This window comes from Oxyura jamaicensis, chromosome 2 (genome assembly GCF_011077185.1).
Source record: "Oxyura jamaicensis isolate SHBP4307 breed ruddy duck chromosome 2, BPBGC_Ojam_1.0, whole genome shotgun sequence".
Classification (NCBI taxonomy): Eukaryota; Metazoa; Chordata; class Aves; order Anseriformes; family Anatidae; genus Oxyura; species Oxyura jamaicensis.
Genome location: NC_048894.1, coordinates 60,375,343 through 60,394,328, shown reverse-complemented (window position 1 = coordinate 60,394,328; position 18,986 = coordinate 60,375,343). Strand labels below are relative to the sequence as shown.

General features: G+C 40.9%; 1 protein-coding gene across 2 annotated transcripts in view; it reads right to left on the bottom strand.

Moving 5' to 3' along the window:
* Positions 1-18,986, bottom strand: part of AMPH (amphiphysin) — a 125,390-nt gene that overhangs the window by 1,980 nt on the left and 104,424 nt on the right. Inside the window, exons 17-21 of one of the 2 annotated variants that reach the window (XM_035317495.1) lie at positions 17,771-17,887; positions 9,753-9,809; positions 5,917-6,060; positions 3,731-3,997; positions 1,867-1,968 (exon numbers count right to left, since the gene is read on the bottom strand). In XM_035317495.1, the coding sequence (XP_035173386.1) occupies positions 1,867-1,968; positions 3,731-3,997; positions 5,917-6,060; positions 9,753-9,809; positions 17,771-17,887 (687 nt within the window). The remainder of the gene's footprint in view (positions 1-1,866; positions 1,969-3,730; positions 3,998-5,916; positions 6,061-9,752; positions 9,810-17,770; positions 17,888-18,986) is intronic. The other variant, XM_035317496.1, reaches the window with a different exon arrangement.

The window sequence follows — 18,986 nt, the reverse complement described above, 5'->3', positions numbered from 1 at the left end:
CAAAGTGATGATTTACAGGAAATTTAAAATGCTGCCATATTATTAATGTACAGAAAGTACACAAGGCGATGGAGTAACTGGGGACATGTTTTTAAAGCACACACATCATCTGAGAGAGAGGAACTACAGTTTTCTAGCATGGCTAGAATACATTCTACTAAGAACTGCACAGTTTTAATGGATAATAATTTCAACTCAATAATAATGGAAAAATTGAAGCCACTGGGTGGGACTGGTTAGTATTGAGCAGGGAACGTAGGGTGATGTCACCAGCTATATAAGAATTATGGTTTTAGACAGGTCAATTTTATAGGAGAAAAAAAGAATAAGATAAAAATACTACATACAAATCAACAAAGTATTTGGTAAAAGACAAAAAAATACTGACTTTTATGGTGATGTTAAACATGAAGGGCAAATATATACTAAGTAATAAAGATAGAAATAGAATGGTCTCAGAAACATGAATACATAAAGGTTTATTTTCTCCATCACTGCACACAATTTACTCCAATTAATGCTAATGGGATTTGGATGCACAGCACAAGAGAAAAAGATACTTCATGGATTCACTAAGTGAAGATTAAATATAATTAATACAAAACATCCCACAAAAAAAGTCTGAAGATAAAGAAAAAGATTCTGATATCCTTACAGCGGTGTTCTATTCTGCAAATACTGATAATTAAATCAGTTTAACTGCCCATGTGGTACTGTACAGCATAATTTGTGTAAGGATAACAGAATCTATCCCTATAGAAGAACAGAGTGTCCTACTGAAAGAAAAAAAATCTTTATATTTTATTCAGAAATTAAAACAAACTAAAACAAAACAATTATTTATCTCTTGTATCAGAAGAAAGCTCAGCTGAGAACCTTAACACTGGTTATTACCTACCTTTTCACATCATCAGGCATCAAACCAATTTCAAATACATTCCCCAGCTCTCCAAATATGTGCTAGTGGAGTTAGTATTTAGACCTATTTTAAGAAATGTTCTTCATTCAGAGCAGAGCTCTTAGCTACCTCAGTGAGCAGGGTCCAGTACCCTACCTCCCAGACCCCAATTCAATGGGAGACTTTTCCCTGACACTACCAGATGCCCGTGAAGTGGCTGGTACTAAGTGGATGGTCTTCTTTTAAAGCAGTAGCCAAAAATCAATTCACTGCAACTCCGTTCAACATGTGGAATGAAATTGTTTAAAAATTCACTGGAAATGCATGGTTAAAATAAAATATAATTACTTAATTGAAATTAAACTGTTGGGTTCTTTTATCAAAGACAAGGTGATCACCAGTGCAGTTCAAGAACACTTCTGTGTGAGGTTTCCAGAGGGCAGAATTAGCTTTGGAGGTACAGAGCACACAGAGGAGCACCACCATGTAACTTGGCTGAAGGACAGCACAGTTGTAGCAGTCTCAGTGGCCAGTCTTTGGGCAAATGTGTATTATTTATCCAAAACCCCATGTAAACGGTCTGAACATGTGGGGACTATCTAACCAGTTCTGCTTCAACATTAAGACAAGATGATAGCAACACAATGCACAAGTCATAAGTCACCTTCTGTTTTAAGTCTATGTGTGCATGTATGCCTGTATAAAATTCACTACAAAGTAGCATAAAAAAAGTCATAGAAAAATATGTTGTGGTTGGACCATGTTCTGTATTTGGGACTTTAGTCATAGGCATCTATACTGTTCAGTCTCAAATGAAACTAAGTACTAAAACTAAATTGGAATGTTCATGTTTTCTAATAGCAGTGACATTTTGAATTAACATTTCCTATCAAATATAATCTGAGGAAAAAAAAAAAAAAAAACACAACAAAGAAAAACATAAACAAGTGAAATAATCATGTTTTTACCTGATCAGCTGTGGTCTCAGAAGGAATTACTAGTACAATATCTCCTCGTTTTAAATTAAGTTCATCACTGTTAGCTGCCTCAAAATCATGTAGAACTTCAACCTAAAGAAAATAATACCAAAAACATAGACATGATCAAAATGAAGACAGTGGGAAAAAAAAAAAAAAAAAAAAAAGAAAGATTAATGCACTCTTACATTTATTTATTCTTTTAACTCCCCAATAACTAATAACCCCCCAATTAATAAATAATAATACTTATTTTTTTAACTCCCCATTCTTTACGGAAGCATGGCCATAGATAGGTATGATAAGTATTGTTAATGTTAACATCATTTCACATTAAAGTTTCTATTCATAATTTCAGAAAGAGGTATAGCTTAGGTAAATCTTTCTGAGAGATATCTGACATCCCTTCCCAAGGTCATAGTATATCTCAGGGACAGATGATACTGCAAAACCCTGCAAGTACTGCCTCTTGGACAAGTCATATGACCTTACTCCTTCTGTGTAAGGAACTTCTGTGTAAGGAACATTCCCCACTATCATTACTAGGTCTGAGAGAAAGATGGCAGGATTTTGCTAATAAGGTTGGAAAAGACTCCCAAGCACTGTTATTTCAGCCCCTCACTTGTTCTGGCCACTAGATATTATTCTTGCTGTAAACGTCTATGGAAACTGGAGTGAGAGGTATGGCACTAATTTCAACAGACAATTAGAGAGGTGAGTAATGGGAACCTTAGCTTATGTTTGTCCTGGAAAGAACTCCCATTAACTGGAAGACGGGAATGCCAAAAATATCTGTCTTTCAGAGGGGTGATTATTAATACATCGGTGGGGTCATTACGCTGTTGTAAACAGATCCTTTTAACTAAATAGTTCTATAGTACCTCCTTAAGAGAAATACAACCCTAGTTTTCTCAAAGGCACAGCCAGTTCCATAGCAGCTCTGCAATAATGAAAGGAAATGGCATCAGATGGCAGGCATATATTCTGCTTCTCCTTATTTATGTCTGACCCAGGAGAGTGTGATGAAAAACAAAAGATGAACTATGTCAGCATGTCTGAGTCAAAACTGCACAATACTGGTCACCCTAACCTTAATGCTATTCTCAAAGTTTGCTGAAAACACTGAGCAATGAGAATAGATCAGAAAGAATAGCATACTGCTGTAGTGCTATGGGACTAATTAGTCTGAAGTATGCAAAGATAATAGGAAGCATCCTCAAGAAGCTTTCCTCCTGCTCAGTGATGCTGAAGTGAGAAGAATTATCAAAGAACCTTGTGAACCAGGAAACCCTGTGGGTCTTGCCAGCTAAGGAGAGAATTTCTCTCATGCCTCATTAAACTTTTCTGTTTGATTACCTAACAGTTTATAAGTATAATATTACTCAGGTCATAAAATGACACTTTAGTTTCATTACAATGAATTGTAGAAGTCCCATAGATTTCAATAGAGCCAGAACTTCTATTATAGATTCTCAGGCAGGAAAAGAATGCCTTTTCTGATATTGTTAACATATGATCATACAATATTGCTGACTAAATCTGTGGCAATGGACTTTTACTCAATATATACACTGTCAGTAGTAATTTGGTGAGATGAAAGGAGTACTCCTGAACATCCTACAGCTACATAATGAAATACCCAAAAACAACAGTGTGCAGAAAATATATTTTCTCAAATTTCTTATATGGAGAACACAACCAAAAAGTTGTGTTTGTGTGTGTGTGTGTGCATGTGCATACATGTGGCTGTGAAACTAAGCATCTTTTGGCCTCAGAAAAACATCACAATGTTTGCACAATCAGACACAGAAGCTAGATCTGAAGGGATGTCTAAAAGGACAATGAACAAGCTGACCTTAAAGAGAAAGCCGGGTGGCATGGCAGAAGCTGCGTCTTCTGATGAAATAAGCTGATCTTGAGAAGGTGCAGCCTGGATTTCTTCAGTGGGTTTCTGCTCACTTCCAACTTGGGAAGTTTCACTGGGAGAACTGTCAGTGCCCTGAGTGCCGAACTCTGCTGAAGTGTCTTTGGACTCATTCATGACAACTTCATGTTCTTCTCCCTCCCCTTCATTGTTTGATGCTGGCTCTATTACTACTGAAGGGATGCTGCTGACCTTTTCCTAGGGAAAAAACAAAGGAAAAAAAAAAAACAACAAAAGGCAACAGAAGAGTATTTATTACTTTATTTCAAGTTGGAAAACACAGTTGTTTACCTATTTCAGAGAGCAAATATGGGGATTTCGTTCTTCACTGTAGAGTGGATTCTTACATAAAGACAGAAAACCACACTTGTGCAGAAATACAAAGGAGTATATCTCTTTAATTTTCACCATCTCCATTTATTTCTCCTAAGTTTACTTGCTGTATTACTATAAATTGTTGTGGTAAATAATACAAATACTCTGCAGGTAGTTTGGGTTTCATTTTCAATGTGTGTTGAAATTACCAGAACTTTCTCCTCATGCCTGTTCTTTGGCTGGGCTTGGATAATGCCACCATTTCCATGAGTCACTGTCCTATGTTTTTTCTGAAATTCAAATCAGCAGGATAATATTGATATAAAGGTGGTGAAAGAGGGAAATGTGACTTTGATGGACTGAGGGGATTTCTTCTGCTTTACAGCAATATAATGGGAAGCAGAGAAAGCTGGCATCTGACCAATAATGCAGCTTAGGACAAAAAGCATTTAATGAAACTTTTTGGAACATCCAAGCTGAAAAGTATATGTTCACTACTCTTCTGTGAGATCATCTTTCTCTGGTGCACAGCAGAAATACAATGTGAGATGACAGAAGGTAGCAATTGTCTGCCCAGCTGCAGGGTCTGCTCTAGTACCTGTCCCCCAGCTCCTCAGAGATCAAATAAGAAAAAACACCAAGCCAGATGCAGATACATATTTTGACCACCTTGATTTACCAAAAGCAAAGTAATGATACTGATAGGACCTGAAACTGGGAGACAAAAAATAAAAATAAAAAATCCATAACTTTCCCTGTTTTTCCAGAGAAAGCCCTGACCATCGTTAGGCCACGCTTATCCGCCTGCCCACAGAGGAGCACAAAATCTATACCAGGAGGGGGAACCCAAATAATACTTTGCTCAGGCTGCTTTCAGGCCCATCACAGGAACTGTCAACCCACTGAGGGCCCATCTCCCAGAGGAGCACGGGCACAAAGACAGGTGGGAGCACAAATTAAGGACTCAGAAGAAGGGATATGTCCAATGGCAGCCTCAGCCTGAATATCCAGGCGTGACAACAGTATGGGGAACATATCATTGCACAAGACTTCCGATGGTATATTTATGGGAGAATCCAAAGGCAGGGAAAGGGGTGGATCTAGGTGAGCTGGGGAAGAATTAGTGTGGGACAACAAAGAGATAATGCATGTAAATAGTAGATGGTTTGAATGAGTATCTGGCTGTGCCTGGTCCTGATGAGCATGGTTTGTTTTATCTTCTCATTAAATTCCATGCTAACTCTTCTCCAGGGTGAAGGCTCTCTAATATCCATGTATATGTATGTATTGGGGTCACAGCCCCTGTGTCAGTGACTGGTTGGTTACTGGTGACCAGAGGAGTCCTGGCCAGCTCCATCTGTGGATACGTGTGTGTGTATGTCCATCTGCAAAGGATGGACATACCAGCAACTGGGGCAGGGCTGCTGCCTCGAGGGATTGAACACCCAGGTGGAAGCAAGTGGTGAGATTGGGATCCAAAAGCAGCATGTGTATGAGAATATATACATCTTCTCTCTGGTAGGACTCCATCCTGCTCAGCTGGTGAGGGGAGCAGGATGAGGCTGCCAGTTCTGTTTGGTTTTGTATTCTGTGCATGTCTGTGATTTCTGTGGCTGGCTGTGTACACATGTATGTTTGTGGTGTAGATGTGTGCTCTGTCTGTGTGTACTGACAGGGAATACATGCTCAGCCTCACTACTCGTTGGACCTGGAGGTACGGAGCTGCAGCAGCCTTGCCTGTGTTGGGATGCTGGATCCGGACCAGTTCCTCTAACACTCTCCCATGTAGCAGCGTGAGTTACCTGAGAGGCATCAGCCTCTTTTTCTTCTCCCTGAGGTTCTTCAGCAACAGCCTCCTTTTCAGTGACAGCAGCACTGTCACCAGCTCCTGCTGCCACTGTCAGACTGTCTTCTGCTGCCACTGTCCCCTCCACTGCAGTTACCACCTGTGAATAACAGGAAAGAGAAACCTTTCAGGACACAAGTTGTGGATATTAGCTGGAGATACCCCTTGCTCTGTGACCTCCTTGGGCATTGCCAACCCATGGCTTTGGTTTCATGGGGTTTCTCCTGACGTATGGGGGAGAGCAGCGTGGGAGGCTGCCATCCTGTGCCTGATGTGATGTGCAGGGAGCATAAGGGTAAGCTTCTATGTACAGTGAGGCTGATTAACAAGTGGGAGAGAGATATTTATGAAACCTCACTGTGAACATTTAGCAGAGTCCACAGGTGCTATTAGCGTAGTAAAAGTTTGTCAAGACTCTTGTATTTTTCACTGGCTCTTCTTTCTGATAAGATATGCAAATAAAACGTGCTCCTTCCATTATCCTCTGGAACAGTTGTGTGACTGCAATCTCAAGGCTTAATTGCTTCCAAACTACATTTTGTAAGAAAAGTGTGTTCTTAGGAACAGGCTACAAGTCTTCTCCAGCTGCTATCACCTACCTCTAGACCTGGGCTGGCTTCAAGAACATTGCCTTAATTACAGACACCTTTCTAATAGACTTGCAAATTGGGCTACATCAACAGAAGCAAATACATTCTACAGATGGATGAAGTTCAGAAATCTTAATATGTCATCAGATATGAGAAAAAATAACTGTATATATCTGCATATAGGTCAGTATAAAACAAAACCAAACATGAATAAAGGCCCAAGCAGGTTGGATATGACTGAATCATTTGTCATCAGGCCATGCTTAAAATTGAATGTGTTTTGTTCCAGTTGTTGAAAGGTAGATGGAAAAGCACCTTACTATAGATCAGTGTTAAATCAGTCATCCAGCAGATACTATTGCTATGATTTGTGTATCAACCTAACATTTGTATTGGTACATAGTGGCATACGTTAACAGTAATATATTGGAAGTATATTTACACTGGATTCATTCTAGAGGTTGGAGAGTGAAGGTAAGTTATGAAACACATTCTGTTAATCCAATTAACTTCAGTATGGAAATTTTAAGACCGGAGAAAAACAGTTTTCTAGGTACCTATGTCAAGCTACATTTAGCAGAAATGTCTCCAATCTTCAGTTAACAGTCTGCTGCTCCTTGTTTCTTCAGCTTGATCTTCCCTTCATGGATGAGACTAATTCAGCTACCTGAACTGAACTTGAACTGCCTGCAATTGTTCACGGGCATTCTTCAGACATTGTTTTTTAGCAATACCTAATATTGAGCACCACTCCTATTGATTGCTATTAATTAATGTGATAAATTCTTCTGGAGTCCTTGAAGGCAGAAAATAATACAGTGTTTTGTAGAAATTACCGGAGAAGCTTTTAGCTTGAACTGAGAAGTCTGCTGGTGAAGGATGCTCTTTCATAAATAGAAGTAACATCAAAAGACAGAGGCAAACATTGACATCTTCTCCTGTGACTTGTAAGGTATACAAGCCTGTCTCTCATAGTATTGCCAATTTTAGCAGTCTTGACCCAGGAAGATATTCAAATAAACGGTCGATGTAAAAGCCCTGGAAGAGACTAGTATGTAATAGGGAGAGCAGAGTGTATGTCAGATTGATTTTATACCATGCACTTCTAACAGCATGCTGCAGAAATCGATCTTGCTGTCTGTTGTGATTAGGATCAATGCTTCCTTTTTATTTATTGGATTTGTATAGCCCATTTTATTTCACTAAGGAAAAGAATTCTAATTTACATGAATCAGCTCTCAAATAGTCTGCACCAAGAGGGTAACACTCTCATAGCCTGTAGCCGTAACATGCTGAATGCATGGCACAGCTCACAACTGTGCAATCATTTATTCTTGTGCCTTAGAATACAAAAACAAAGCCAGCTAGATGATTAGAAGAAGCTTTTACAAAATCTCATGTGTACTAACACAGAATGAAACTCACTATCAGCCTCAAATATTTTTGATTAATATTGAAAGAAAGAAAAAAGAAAAAAGAAAAAAGGGGGCGATTCAATCCACGGAATTCAGGACAGCTAGCATCCCACACACAGCTATGGAGAACCACACACTTGTGGATATAGTTATCAATCTTACCTAACTTCATATTGAGAACCAACCCCACAAATCTGTTTTACATAACATTACACAGTCCAATAGTATTCCAAACTAGTTATTTCTAGCAGTACTATTGACACTTGGAGAGTTTCCCCATTACAAAGGAGACAAAGAAGGGACCATCTAATATAATGAGGGCTGTGATAAAAGAACCACTTGGATTTAACTGCAGTAAAAGTGAATGCTTCTTTACCCAGGAAGCAGCTGATCCATGCAGTTGGATTTTCCACTAATTAACAGCACTGTCAGCTCAGTACAATGCCACAGATTTAGCATCAGCAAGAATGAGGCCAGGAAGAGGAGAAGGAGGGCTACCGAGTCTGCAGCTGGGGGCTGTGGGAGGAACTCACTGAGCTATGGAGATTTTCCAGAATTGAAGATCTAACTCCATGGCTGGGTTCAGAAAAGGACTGGGTAATTTTTATGACAATTAGTCATAATTAGAGCTAACCCAGCTAACATAAAGCCAAGAAGAACTAATCGTCATGCTTTAGGTTACATATCAATTGCTTGCAAACCCTTGGAAGACTTTTTGGGGAATACTAAAGAATCAGTTATGAAAGGTACATCATCAGAGGGAACATCCTCCACTGGAGCCAGGATATCAGTTTAGCAAATAGCTTGATGCCTGGCAGGAGCTCTTCTGCATTCAGCAATACTGCCCCCTTAAACAGCACACAGGGTCAAACTTACCAGAGAAAAGACTTCGACTTTACAAGGATGTGTATTGGAAAACTGGGGAGAGATACATTTCAAAGACTTAGCCTTGGTGCTTAGGGATGGCGAGGAATTTCTTCTTGGATCAGAGCTGTTGGGAGCAATAAGCCAATGCTAGAGAAGCAATGCAATGACACTCTTGTGCTGTGTCCACACCAAGAGCCACAGCAACTGGGCTTGATCTACCACCTCCGTCCAGTACATTCCTGCCAGAATAATTCTACTGATTTCTAGGTGGGTGCGTCAGGCCGGTGAGGAGCACAGCACCAGTGAGTCAGTGCTGCGGGTCACTGGGGAGAAGCCAGCCTCTGGCAGTAGGGCCTCATCCTACTCAGAACTGTGCTGCTTGGGAGGGACAGCTGCTGGCAGCAAGCCTCGCTTCCCAGTGACACCGAGAGAGCCTGGAGCCACATAAATATACGAGATTCCAGCAGGGCTAATGCCAGATTTATTTCTCAGACTCTACTTCTCTTCCTGCATTTAGTATGTAGCCTTCCTCCTGTGCTGTTCTCTGTGTACATTTGAACATGTTATAGAATCACTTTGGTGTAAAAGGCTTCAGAGTGACTTGTTTTATCACCTCTGAAGAATATCAAGCAAAACGCAACCATTAGATTTCATGCATGCCCAGCTACAGAGAAATTCAGTATGTCATTGAGTCTTTCATAAAGCTGCCCCGAGATATTTATCACTCTATACTGCTGCAACAAGCAGTTTGTAAGGTAGGTCCTGCTCTGAGTGAGAGTTGTTTTGATGCCACAGTTGGGTCACAGTTGCATTGTATTGGCTGCATACTGATAAGATGCAAATGACAAATATATATTTTTGCCATGCTTCTCTTGAAGATATTAAAGCACAACCACATTCCTCATGTTCTTCATATGTACCTCGCTCTCTTTCTCAGCAACTCCAGTTGTCTCTTTATCTCCTGCCTCGACACTGTCCTGTATAAAGAGGAAATACAGTCATCACCTTACTCATGCTGAGGGAATGACTGCAGAGAAATAGGTATTAATCAAGCTTAATGAAGGCATAGCATGTATGGGATGCAATGAAATGAATGGTGGGAACTAAATATGGGACAGTATATAGCAAGTAGAAAGATTCATGCTGTCTGATATCATCTGAATTAAAAGTAGCTGTAGGCTAAAAAAAAAAAAGAACAAGGAAAAGAAAAAAAAAAAAGAAACAAAGCTTTTTACTTATATCATTGCCACTGTGCTGGAAGTGCTAAGGACAATTTCATTTATTTTTGCTATCAGTATTTGTATTTTGAAGAATTTTTAATAACCAACAACCCACAACACTGCTGACCTTGCAGTTTTCCATCAACCTCAAATTGCTCTCACCCAAGACTCACACTGTTCTCATTATAACCTGGTGCTTCCCCTGCAACTCACCAGACTTTCCAGGTAAACTTTGTAAAACACTTCATCCACATATGTTGGACTGCAGCTCTTTTAAAGGGATTGTCCAAAAGCTGGGTCACAAAGTTAATCATTTTTTTTGCAGAATCATCTTTCGTTAGGTCCATATTCAGTGGTAAATGCAGTAGGAGCCTGACATCCAAAAATTAGACATGTGTCAGTGGCTTTCTAAATCTGACACCCATATAGATGTTCAAGGGATCACAGTTGCGCTGAGCAGTAATGGGCTCCCCCCAGATAATGCTTTTTACAGCACAGATGGTATCTAACATCAGGTTTGTTCCCACAGAAGCTGTAAAACTGCATGAGTTCCAAGTTTTGGAAATGAGGAAAAAAAGGCACAATTATTCCCAAACTCTGTGGGACAGCTGTGACCTTGCTGGTTTCCAATTCTACTGTAGCATGTAGGGATTTAACCAGCAACACCCCTTCTTCTGCTTGAGCTTGGATTCAATTTTGGCTATTATTCCGCCTAGATTAACAGGTATAGGTCTAGTTAGGTCAATAAACTATCAAAATTACTAAAATTCAGGACTGATTTCTAAAGATGCTTTTCTAAGGAAAAAAAGCTGCCTTATAGAATCTACTTTCCTAATAAATTTTGAGGCTGTTTTGCAAACACAGTTACGTCAGATTTTTCAGAAGACCTGTAAGGGTGAAGACAAGTTATGCAAACCTATGTGAGGACACAGTAGCTTGAACTGCTTGGACTCACTTTAGTGATCAGAAATTAGTTAGACCTCAAGTATTCAGGCTCCAGCCAACTGCCTCCACACGCCTGCAGTGGTCTCTCCAACATTTCTACAAGTTTCAGCTGAAATGCTCTCATGTTCCTTTTTTAATAAGAGGATTCTGAGTTATATCCAAACTTCACATTACTCATGTTTTTTTCTAATCTAATCTTCTAGTATTGCCTGCAGTCACCTCATAAGCCCCAGCCATGTCCAGATGCCAGGGCAAGGCAGCTGCTGACAGCAATGTTACCATGGAAACCTCTCATAGCTTTATCCTGTTAAAATTACACTGTTATATAACATATTTTTTTTTTCAAATCATTAGTTTTTCTTCGAAGCTGTCAAACCTCTGCCACGAAGTCCTGTTTTTTACGGTAAGTTTAAAAGAGATTGTAAAGGGTCTTAAAACCAAATATCAACTGCAAAATACATATTTCTCACTAGCAATGCATGAATGCATATAGCTACCCACAGAAGTCTTTCTCTCTCTCTTTTTTTTTTTTTCAGAAAATATATACACATATGTTTCTATTGCCCATCAAAGCCATATGTCCAATGGGAAGTTGATAGATAAACGCTTTCCCTATTATGCTACAAGAAAGTGCTGAATTTTTCTCATCATCTGTATTTACAAGTAAATTTGCCTTCAGAAATGAGCATCGTTCTGCAGTTTATGGTAAGGAACGTGCCAGTCCCTGTCCTTCTCTTAATAATAATCTGGCGATATTCTCTCAGAAGAATCCCATCAGCCAAACTCACAGCAGTAGTTTGGGCTTCTTTGTAAAATCTGACATGTACATACCTGTGTTTTCAAACAATGACTGTTTTTCAGGATAACTGAATGCAGTTATGGTGAGAAAGTGAAAAGTAAGGGGAATTGCCCTGCTTCCTAAGATTTATTTTGCACTAATCAAATTAGCTGCATTGCTCTTTTGATTAGCTGTAAGCTGAAAGTTTCAGAAGGGAGGCACGGTAGCAGGAACTCTGCCATTTTTAGGGCATGAAAGCCTAGTAAAAATGAAGACTAATAAAATGTCTGAGTTAAGTAACACCCCAATTCCCTAAACACAGTAAAATCTGCTTCTGCACACCTCAAAAGAATAACACTGTTTTACATCAGTTCTCTCTCATTTTTGGAGGCCATCTATTTTTCAATGGCCTCACGCTCCAATCTTGCACCTGTACCTTAGCTGCAAGCTCTGAATTTGGACACAGATGACCACTTCTATATCTGACCATTGGACTGCTCTCCCAAATGACATGATCTGCCATTAGGATGCCATGAATTGTACCTACAGTGGGATTCAACCATAATTGGATACCCTCTAAGCTGGAGGCTCTTTCTTGGCCTATGCTGTACTTCTTCAGTGCCTGCAAAGAGTTATCAGAAGGCAGTTTCATATGTGCCTACACAAAGCTTAGAAAAGCACAGTATTTAGCTGAGTGTCTGAGTGCTTTAATGGGAGAACATCAGAGTCCAGACAGGCATCAGACCCAAAGCACAGAAAGGCTCTTTCCAAACTAATGAGCATAAGGAAATAAAAAAGCTGATTTCCGAGCACAGCTGTGAACTCCGGGTGTTATGTTTCCCATGAATAAGAATAAGAAACGGAAATAATAAGACTTGCTAAGCTTTCTCTTTGTTATACTGTACACTTATCATCTTTGTCTGAACGTGAAAAATTGATGTGGTGATAGGGGTATTATTATTTGAAAATAAGTCAATCAGCGGTTAATGCATTATATCCTTTAGACTCTATCCTTTGGATTTTACATCTGCCTTTGGGGATACTGTGGAAATAAGAAAACAAAGCTGTTTCAGTATGCAAAAGCCCATATAAGAAGAACTTTTTACTATGGCTGGCTTCAGTTCTTCTGGTGCACACGGTGATTCTGGTCCTTTAGTTACCTAACATTTTGTCCCCCCCACCAAAATAAGGATCAACTGTTGCCATCAACTAACAGAAACTGTATTTGTTCTAAAGGAACAAGAACATGTAATAATATTCCATACAGCAATTATGATGAACTCTAGTAATGAAATCTTTGGCAATATAATTCAGGCAGACTATGAAATAGAAAGTAAAGAAACCCAAATCCTGAGCAGAGAATGGTACCGTATCCCCTAGACTACCCTCTCCTCAATTTAAATGAAAGCCCTACCAAGAAATTTACTACAAAGTTCCTACAACAAACAATGCATGCCATGAATTCTGCGGATTAATGTGATTTGACAGGAAATTTACTACAGAAAAATTAAACTGATTAGTGGCTGTGACTACAAACTGGAAATTACTAAGACCAATAAAAAATTCCTATCAGGAAAGCATCTTTAATAGATAGATATTTTAGATATTTTACAATACAAATTTGTAAGTAAACCATCACTCATTAAGTAAATGAATGCAGAACTGCTGTTGAGAAATGACATTTTCATCTTTTGAAACTCAGTGTACTTTTCCTTAGTTTTGATCACATTTGTTTTTACTTCTAACCTTCAGAACTATTTTTTGTGAGTCCTGGAAAGCACTGCTTGAAATAACAACCCCTCAGAGCCAAATGAAGAATGACTTTTTTTTTTTTTTTTTTAATAAATACTTTTAGCTTATTTTCCCAGATATCTCTCCCAAATTAGTAAGGACAACTTTGTAAATAACGAAAGAAAACAAACACACACAAAAACAAACAAAAACCCACCAAGTACAAACCTAATCAAAACTGTTTAATCTCTATTTTAATGCCTATGACCATCCTCCTGGATTACTACTAAATTTCCTGGTGCTGTGTTTCTCTCCCTGCTCCCAATAGCTCTGCAGTCTTTTGCAGCACCTACTGGAAGGACACAGACCAAGAACACCTCAGTAATGGTCAGGCAGCAAAATGGATTACCTGAAAAGGTCATACCAGCTGATGAGTGAAGGAGTGGTGAATGACCACAGCCTGTCACTTAATTAGCACTTCAGACATACAACAGATTTTAGAATTTCATCTTAGTGCACGAAAAAAAGGACAAGACTTCCTTTCAGAGAAAAAAAGACATTTCCATCACATTTTTTCTTCATTAAATCCTTACAGAAAAACAAGATAAAGCCATCTAGAAACAACCTTCAAAGCTCCATTGATCTGTTCTTCCACATTATTTCCTGCCATTCAGTTACCAGAAGAGGACTCCTGACCAATACTGATTTCCCATCCCTCCTCTCTTCACGTTCCCTCCCTCCTTCTTTATTCCAAACTATCAAATTTACTCTGACTAGCTGTGAGGCATTTTAGACAGGAGTTTGACAGAACAATGTGCCTCAGACAGGCAGTCTCTTTGTTTGCCTTACTATAGAGTTGACAAGTTATTACTGTGATTTATATCAACTCAAAAGAAAAAACACATGGGTGAAGAGCCTGGTCTATGCAGACTGTGGGGGCTTCTTACTTTGTGTATGTTATTGTAGGGAGATGAAGTTGAGGTTGCTTGCTCCAGTGTTTCCTACAGATACGAACAAGAAGTGAATTAAAAAAAAATGAAACATACTCAAAATTCATGCAAGTGTAATTAGAATTGAATCCTATTCATAATTCTAGGAAACACACTGGGATTGCTTCTCTCCATAGCCATGCTGCTGCCACACCTAGGAGTCCACAGAGAATGGGAAGGATTAAACAAAATCAGGGATTATCTTCCCTCTTCCCCAAAGTCCTCCAGAGCAGCCTGCCCAGCGTTTTTCTCCCTTCCATCCACGATGCATTATTTTTTCTTTTTTTTTTTTTTTTTTTTTCTCTGTTTGAAAGATGGGAGGAAGGGAGGAATGATATTAGGTAGGTGCTGCAACTAGAACTCATCCCTGCCTCTTCATAACATTCACACTGGATACCATTTTTTAATCCCATGGTATGAACAGTTGTAACCACTCAGGTAAACTCATCAAACTGTTTTTGAGAAGGTCTTTAATTAAAATAGAGTGATAATCAAGAGCCTTGCACACAGACACTAGTATTTCCTCCTTTCTGATGAAGACAGTTTGCATAGTATCGTGTGTAACTTTTGTATGGGTCCAACACCATCAGCAGATAACCAGCCTCTCATGGGTGGGTAGAGCTTCATAACACTTTCAAGCCAGTCCTCAGTTGTGTTTGTATGCTCTCCTAATGCTGTCCCCGTGTGTTAGTGACATTACCCAGCCTGTAGTCATCAATAAAAGTCACCATCAGGCTTGTGGTGTCTGGGCCATTGCAGTTAGCAGAAATGTTAAATATGATCAACTCCACAGACAGATCCTCGAGACAGTGCGTGTCTCTGCATATCTGATAAGTTGATGCTCTGCACTGACTTGTCTGCAGGTGCCAGATACTTCTACTTTCTTCAGTTGATTTGCAACCTGCTTAATATTGTTTCGCAAATGGCAAAATTTGCCATTTTTCTCCTTTGTCACAGAAAATTTTTCATTGAGTGCACCCTCAGTAAGTTTGCAGATGACACCAAGTTAGGTGCGAGTGTCGATCTGCTCGAGGGTAGGAAGGCTCTGCAGGAGGATCTGGATAGGCTGCACCGATGGGCTGGGGTCAACTGCATGAAGTTTAACAAGGCTAAGTGCCGGGTCCTGCACCTGGGGCGTAATAATCCCAAGCAGAGCTACAGGCTGGGAGATGAATGGTTGGAGAGCTGCCAGGCGGAGAAGGACCTGGGAGTGATAGTGGACAGTCGGCTGAATATGAGCCAGCAGTGTGCTCACGTGGCCAAGAAGGCCAACGGCATCCTGGCTTGTATCAGAAATAGTGTGACCAGCAGGGCTAGGGAGGTGATCGTCCCCCTGTACTCGGCTCTGGTGAGACCGCACCTCGAGTACTGTGTTCAGTTTTGGGCCCCTCGCTACAAGAAGGACATCGAGGTGCTTGAGCGGGTCCAAAGAAGGGCGACGAAGCTGGTGAGGGGCCTGGAGAACAAGTCCTATGAGGAGCGGCTGAAGGAGCTGGGCTTATTCAGCCTGGAGAAGAGGAGGCTCAGGGGCGACCTTATCGCTCTCTACAGATACCTTAAAGGAGGCTGTAGAGAGGTGGGGGTTGGCCTGTTCTCCCACGTGCCTGGTGACAGGACGAGGGGGAATGGGCTAAAGTTGCGCCAGGGGAGTTTTAGGTCAGATGTTAGGAAGAGCTTCTTTACTGAAAGGGTTGTGAGGCATTGGAACAGGCTGCCCAGGGAGGTGGTGGAGTCACCATCCCTGGAAGTCTTCAAAAGACGTTTAGATGTAGAGCTTAGGGATATGGTTTAGTGGGGACTGTTAGTGTTAGGTTAGAGGTTGGACTCGATGATCTTGAGGTCTCTTCCAACCTAGAAATTCTGTGATTCTGTGAAAATGCAAATGCTTTACTGAAAAATGCCTACTTATATGATGAGGAGGGCATCATCATTCCTACTTCATAGATAAAGATACACAGGGACTTGCCCAAGGCCAACAGCAGGTTCAGCAAGCTGAACCCAGTTCCTCTGTGAACTGGGTTTACTGCACCGAAGTGTGCTTGATGGTCAGTGAACACAGCTGTGAAGCTTCCACTGGTTTCTGTGGCAAAGGAACTGACCCAGAAAACTTCCACTATTTCTGCCCAGATTTTCAGCAGGAATTTGAAATGGTACTCAGGTTGAACCTGAGCCCACACATTTTTACTCAGCAAAATGGAATGTGAGGGAACAGAATATTTGTGATGGAAAACAAAATATTTGGGGGTCATTTTATTCACTATAAAAAGGAATGATTGACCTTTCCTGCCACAGGACATCAACTCAGATTCCCCAAAAGCAGCATTCTGCAGTATAACTTTACAACTTTCCTCTTGCAGAGTTTTCCTGTAACACTGATCATCATCATACCTAGTCAGCTTCTGATCCAGCAGATTTCTGTTCATATTTTAACAGCGTTGAACACTTGTTACAGGCTTTGAACAGTTACTGAATCGAGGACAGCATCAGTACTGTCAGACTGGCAGCCTACAAAAACTGATGCATTTCTTTTGGGGGGCTTCTTGGCCTCTGGGTGGCACCCACCTCCAAGACCTCCTGAAAGTAGTATGTAGAAGAGGAACCTCAATTTGACAGAAAGGGTATTCACTGGGATACCTGTTGTAAAAAGGATGCTACCCCTACGCCTATCATCTCAGACCACCTCTCATTTTGTAGAGATACTGAGTATCCTGCTTTGCTCTTCTTGCAGAGCTGTTATTTCTTCTCCTCTGTTTCCCAAATACTGACACCTAAACATTTCCATAGAGGTGCTTTGGAGTTCCCTCCTTGGCTCATGGCTAGCTTATAAAACCATAAGACTTATAGATCTTTATATTACATTTACATTTTGCTGGTACTTTCATGCTCTAGCAAGGGCCATACAAGATGTACATTGTCTTAGTGCTTACAAATCAGCTTAAAATGAAAAACTGCTAATGAGGTCATTTATAAATGGCATCAATTCTTTCCCCTTCTGATTCCCCATCTGGAATCAAACAGAACAACAGATAAAACCACAATCTTTCAGCTGAACTTCAGTCTAAAATGCCAGTCTTACGAGGAATGACATTTTAGGGCCCAAAGCAGCACGCGTTGCTGGAGAGACATGCTGTGATGCAGTCAGGCACTGGAGAAACCAACCATGGATGGGCAGTGAAGAATGAAAAGGATGGCTGAAATGCAGCAGGCACACTCACCATGATGAGAGGTGGCTCAGATGAGGCCAGTGGGGTGGACACAGGCGACAGGTCACTCACCACAGCCTGCTCTGCTGGCTTGGCAGGTTCAGCAGGGATGGCCTCCTTTTCCACAGCAGCAGCAGCAGGGGTTTCCTCAACCTTGGGTTCTCCAGGTGGAGCTTCTTCGGCCTCAGTCTTTTGTTTTATTGATTTTTAAGTAGACAGTGGAAAAATCGTTGAGGAACATGTAATAGTGGGGAGAGAGGAAGGGAATGGGAACTCTGCCTGGCACCACAGTGTTGCTTCACTCCTGGCAGGCTCAGTGTTTGCAGGGCTTTGCCAGGGAGAAGATGGCAATGCTTGGCAATACAACACCTTGTTACTGCTTAGCATCTACGGGGCTTCTGCATCCTCACTGTCCTACATGTAAACTGAGACAGATCTATATACCTCACTTGTAAAGAAAAAGAGCACTACTTTACTGAGTTACTGAAAGTGGCAGTGAAAATGGGGGGAAAGCAGTCAGTTTGCTCAAAAATGCTCCAGAAAGTGATGGCAAGGCCACACATGTACCAACCTATAGATTCAAATATGAGTTTCAAAAATTATCCCCTATTCCTTAGTTCTGTTAGTTCTCAGACCCCTTCTCCAGTAAAGGGGGGAAGCAATTAGCAGAGACCCGAACAGTTTTTACATACACACTGACTGCTTCACACTGAATTCTGGAAGTGTGAAACACATGACGTGATGAGGAAGACTAAAGCCCACCTAGAGGTGAGGCTTGCAAAAGAGATAAAGGATAATAAGAAGGGTTTTTTCAAGTATGTAAACAGCAAAATGAAGGCTAGGGATAATGTGGGTCCCTTGCTGAATGAGGGAGGTGTCCTGGTCACAAGAGACGCTGAGAAGGAGGAGATACTGAATGCTTTCTTTGCTTCAGTCTTTGCTTCAAGGACTACCCCCCTGGACTCCTCACCCCTGGCGAGAGGACAAAGGGTCTGGGAAATGGAGAGCTCCCCCCGGTTGACGAGGGAGTGGTTTGAGAGCGCCTCAGTGGGCTCAATGCACACAAATCTATGGGTCCCGATGGGATGTATCCGTGTGTGCTAAGGGAGCTGGTAGAGGTGATCACTGAACCGCTCTCTATCATCTTTGAAAGGTCCTGGGGAACAGGTGAGGTGCCTGAAGACTGGAGGATAGCCAATGTCACTCTGGTTTTCAAGAAGGGCAGGAAGGAGGATCCGGGAAACTACAGGCTAGTCAGTCTCACCTCTGTCCCTGGAAAGGTGTTGGA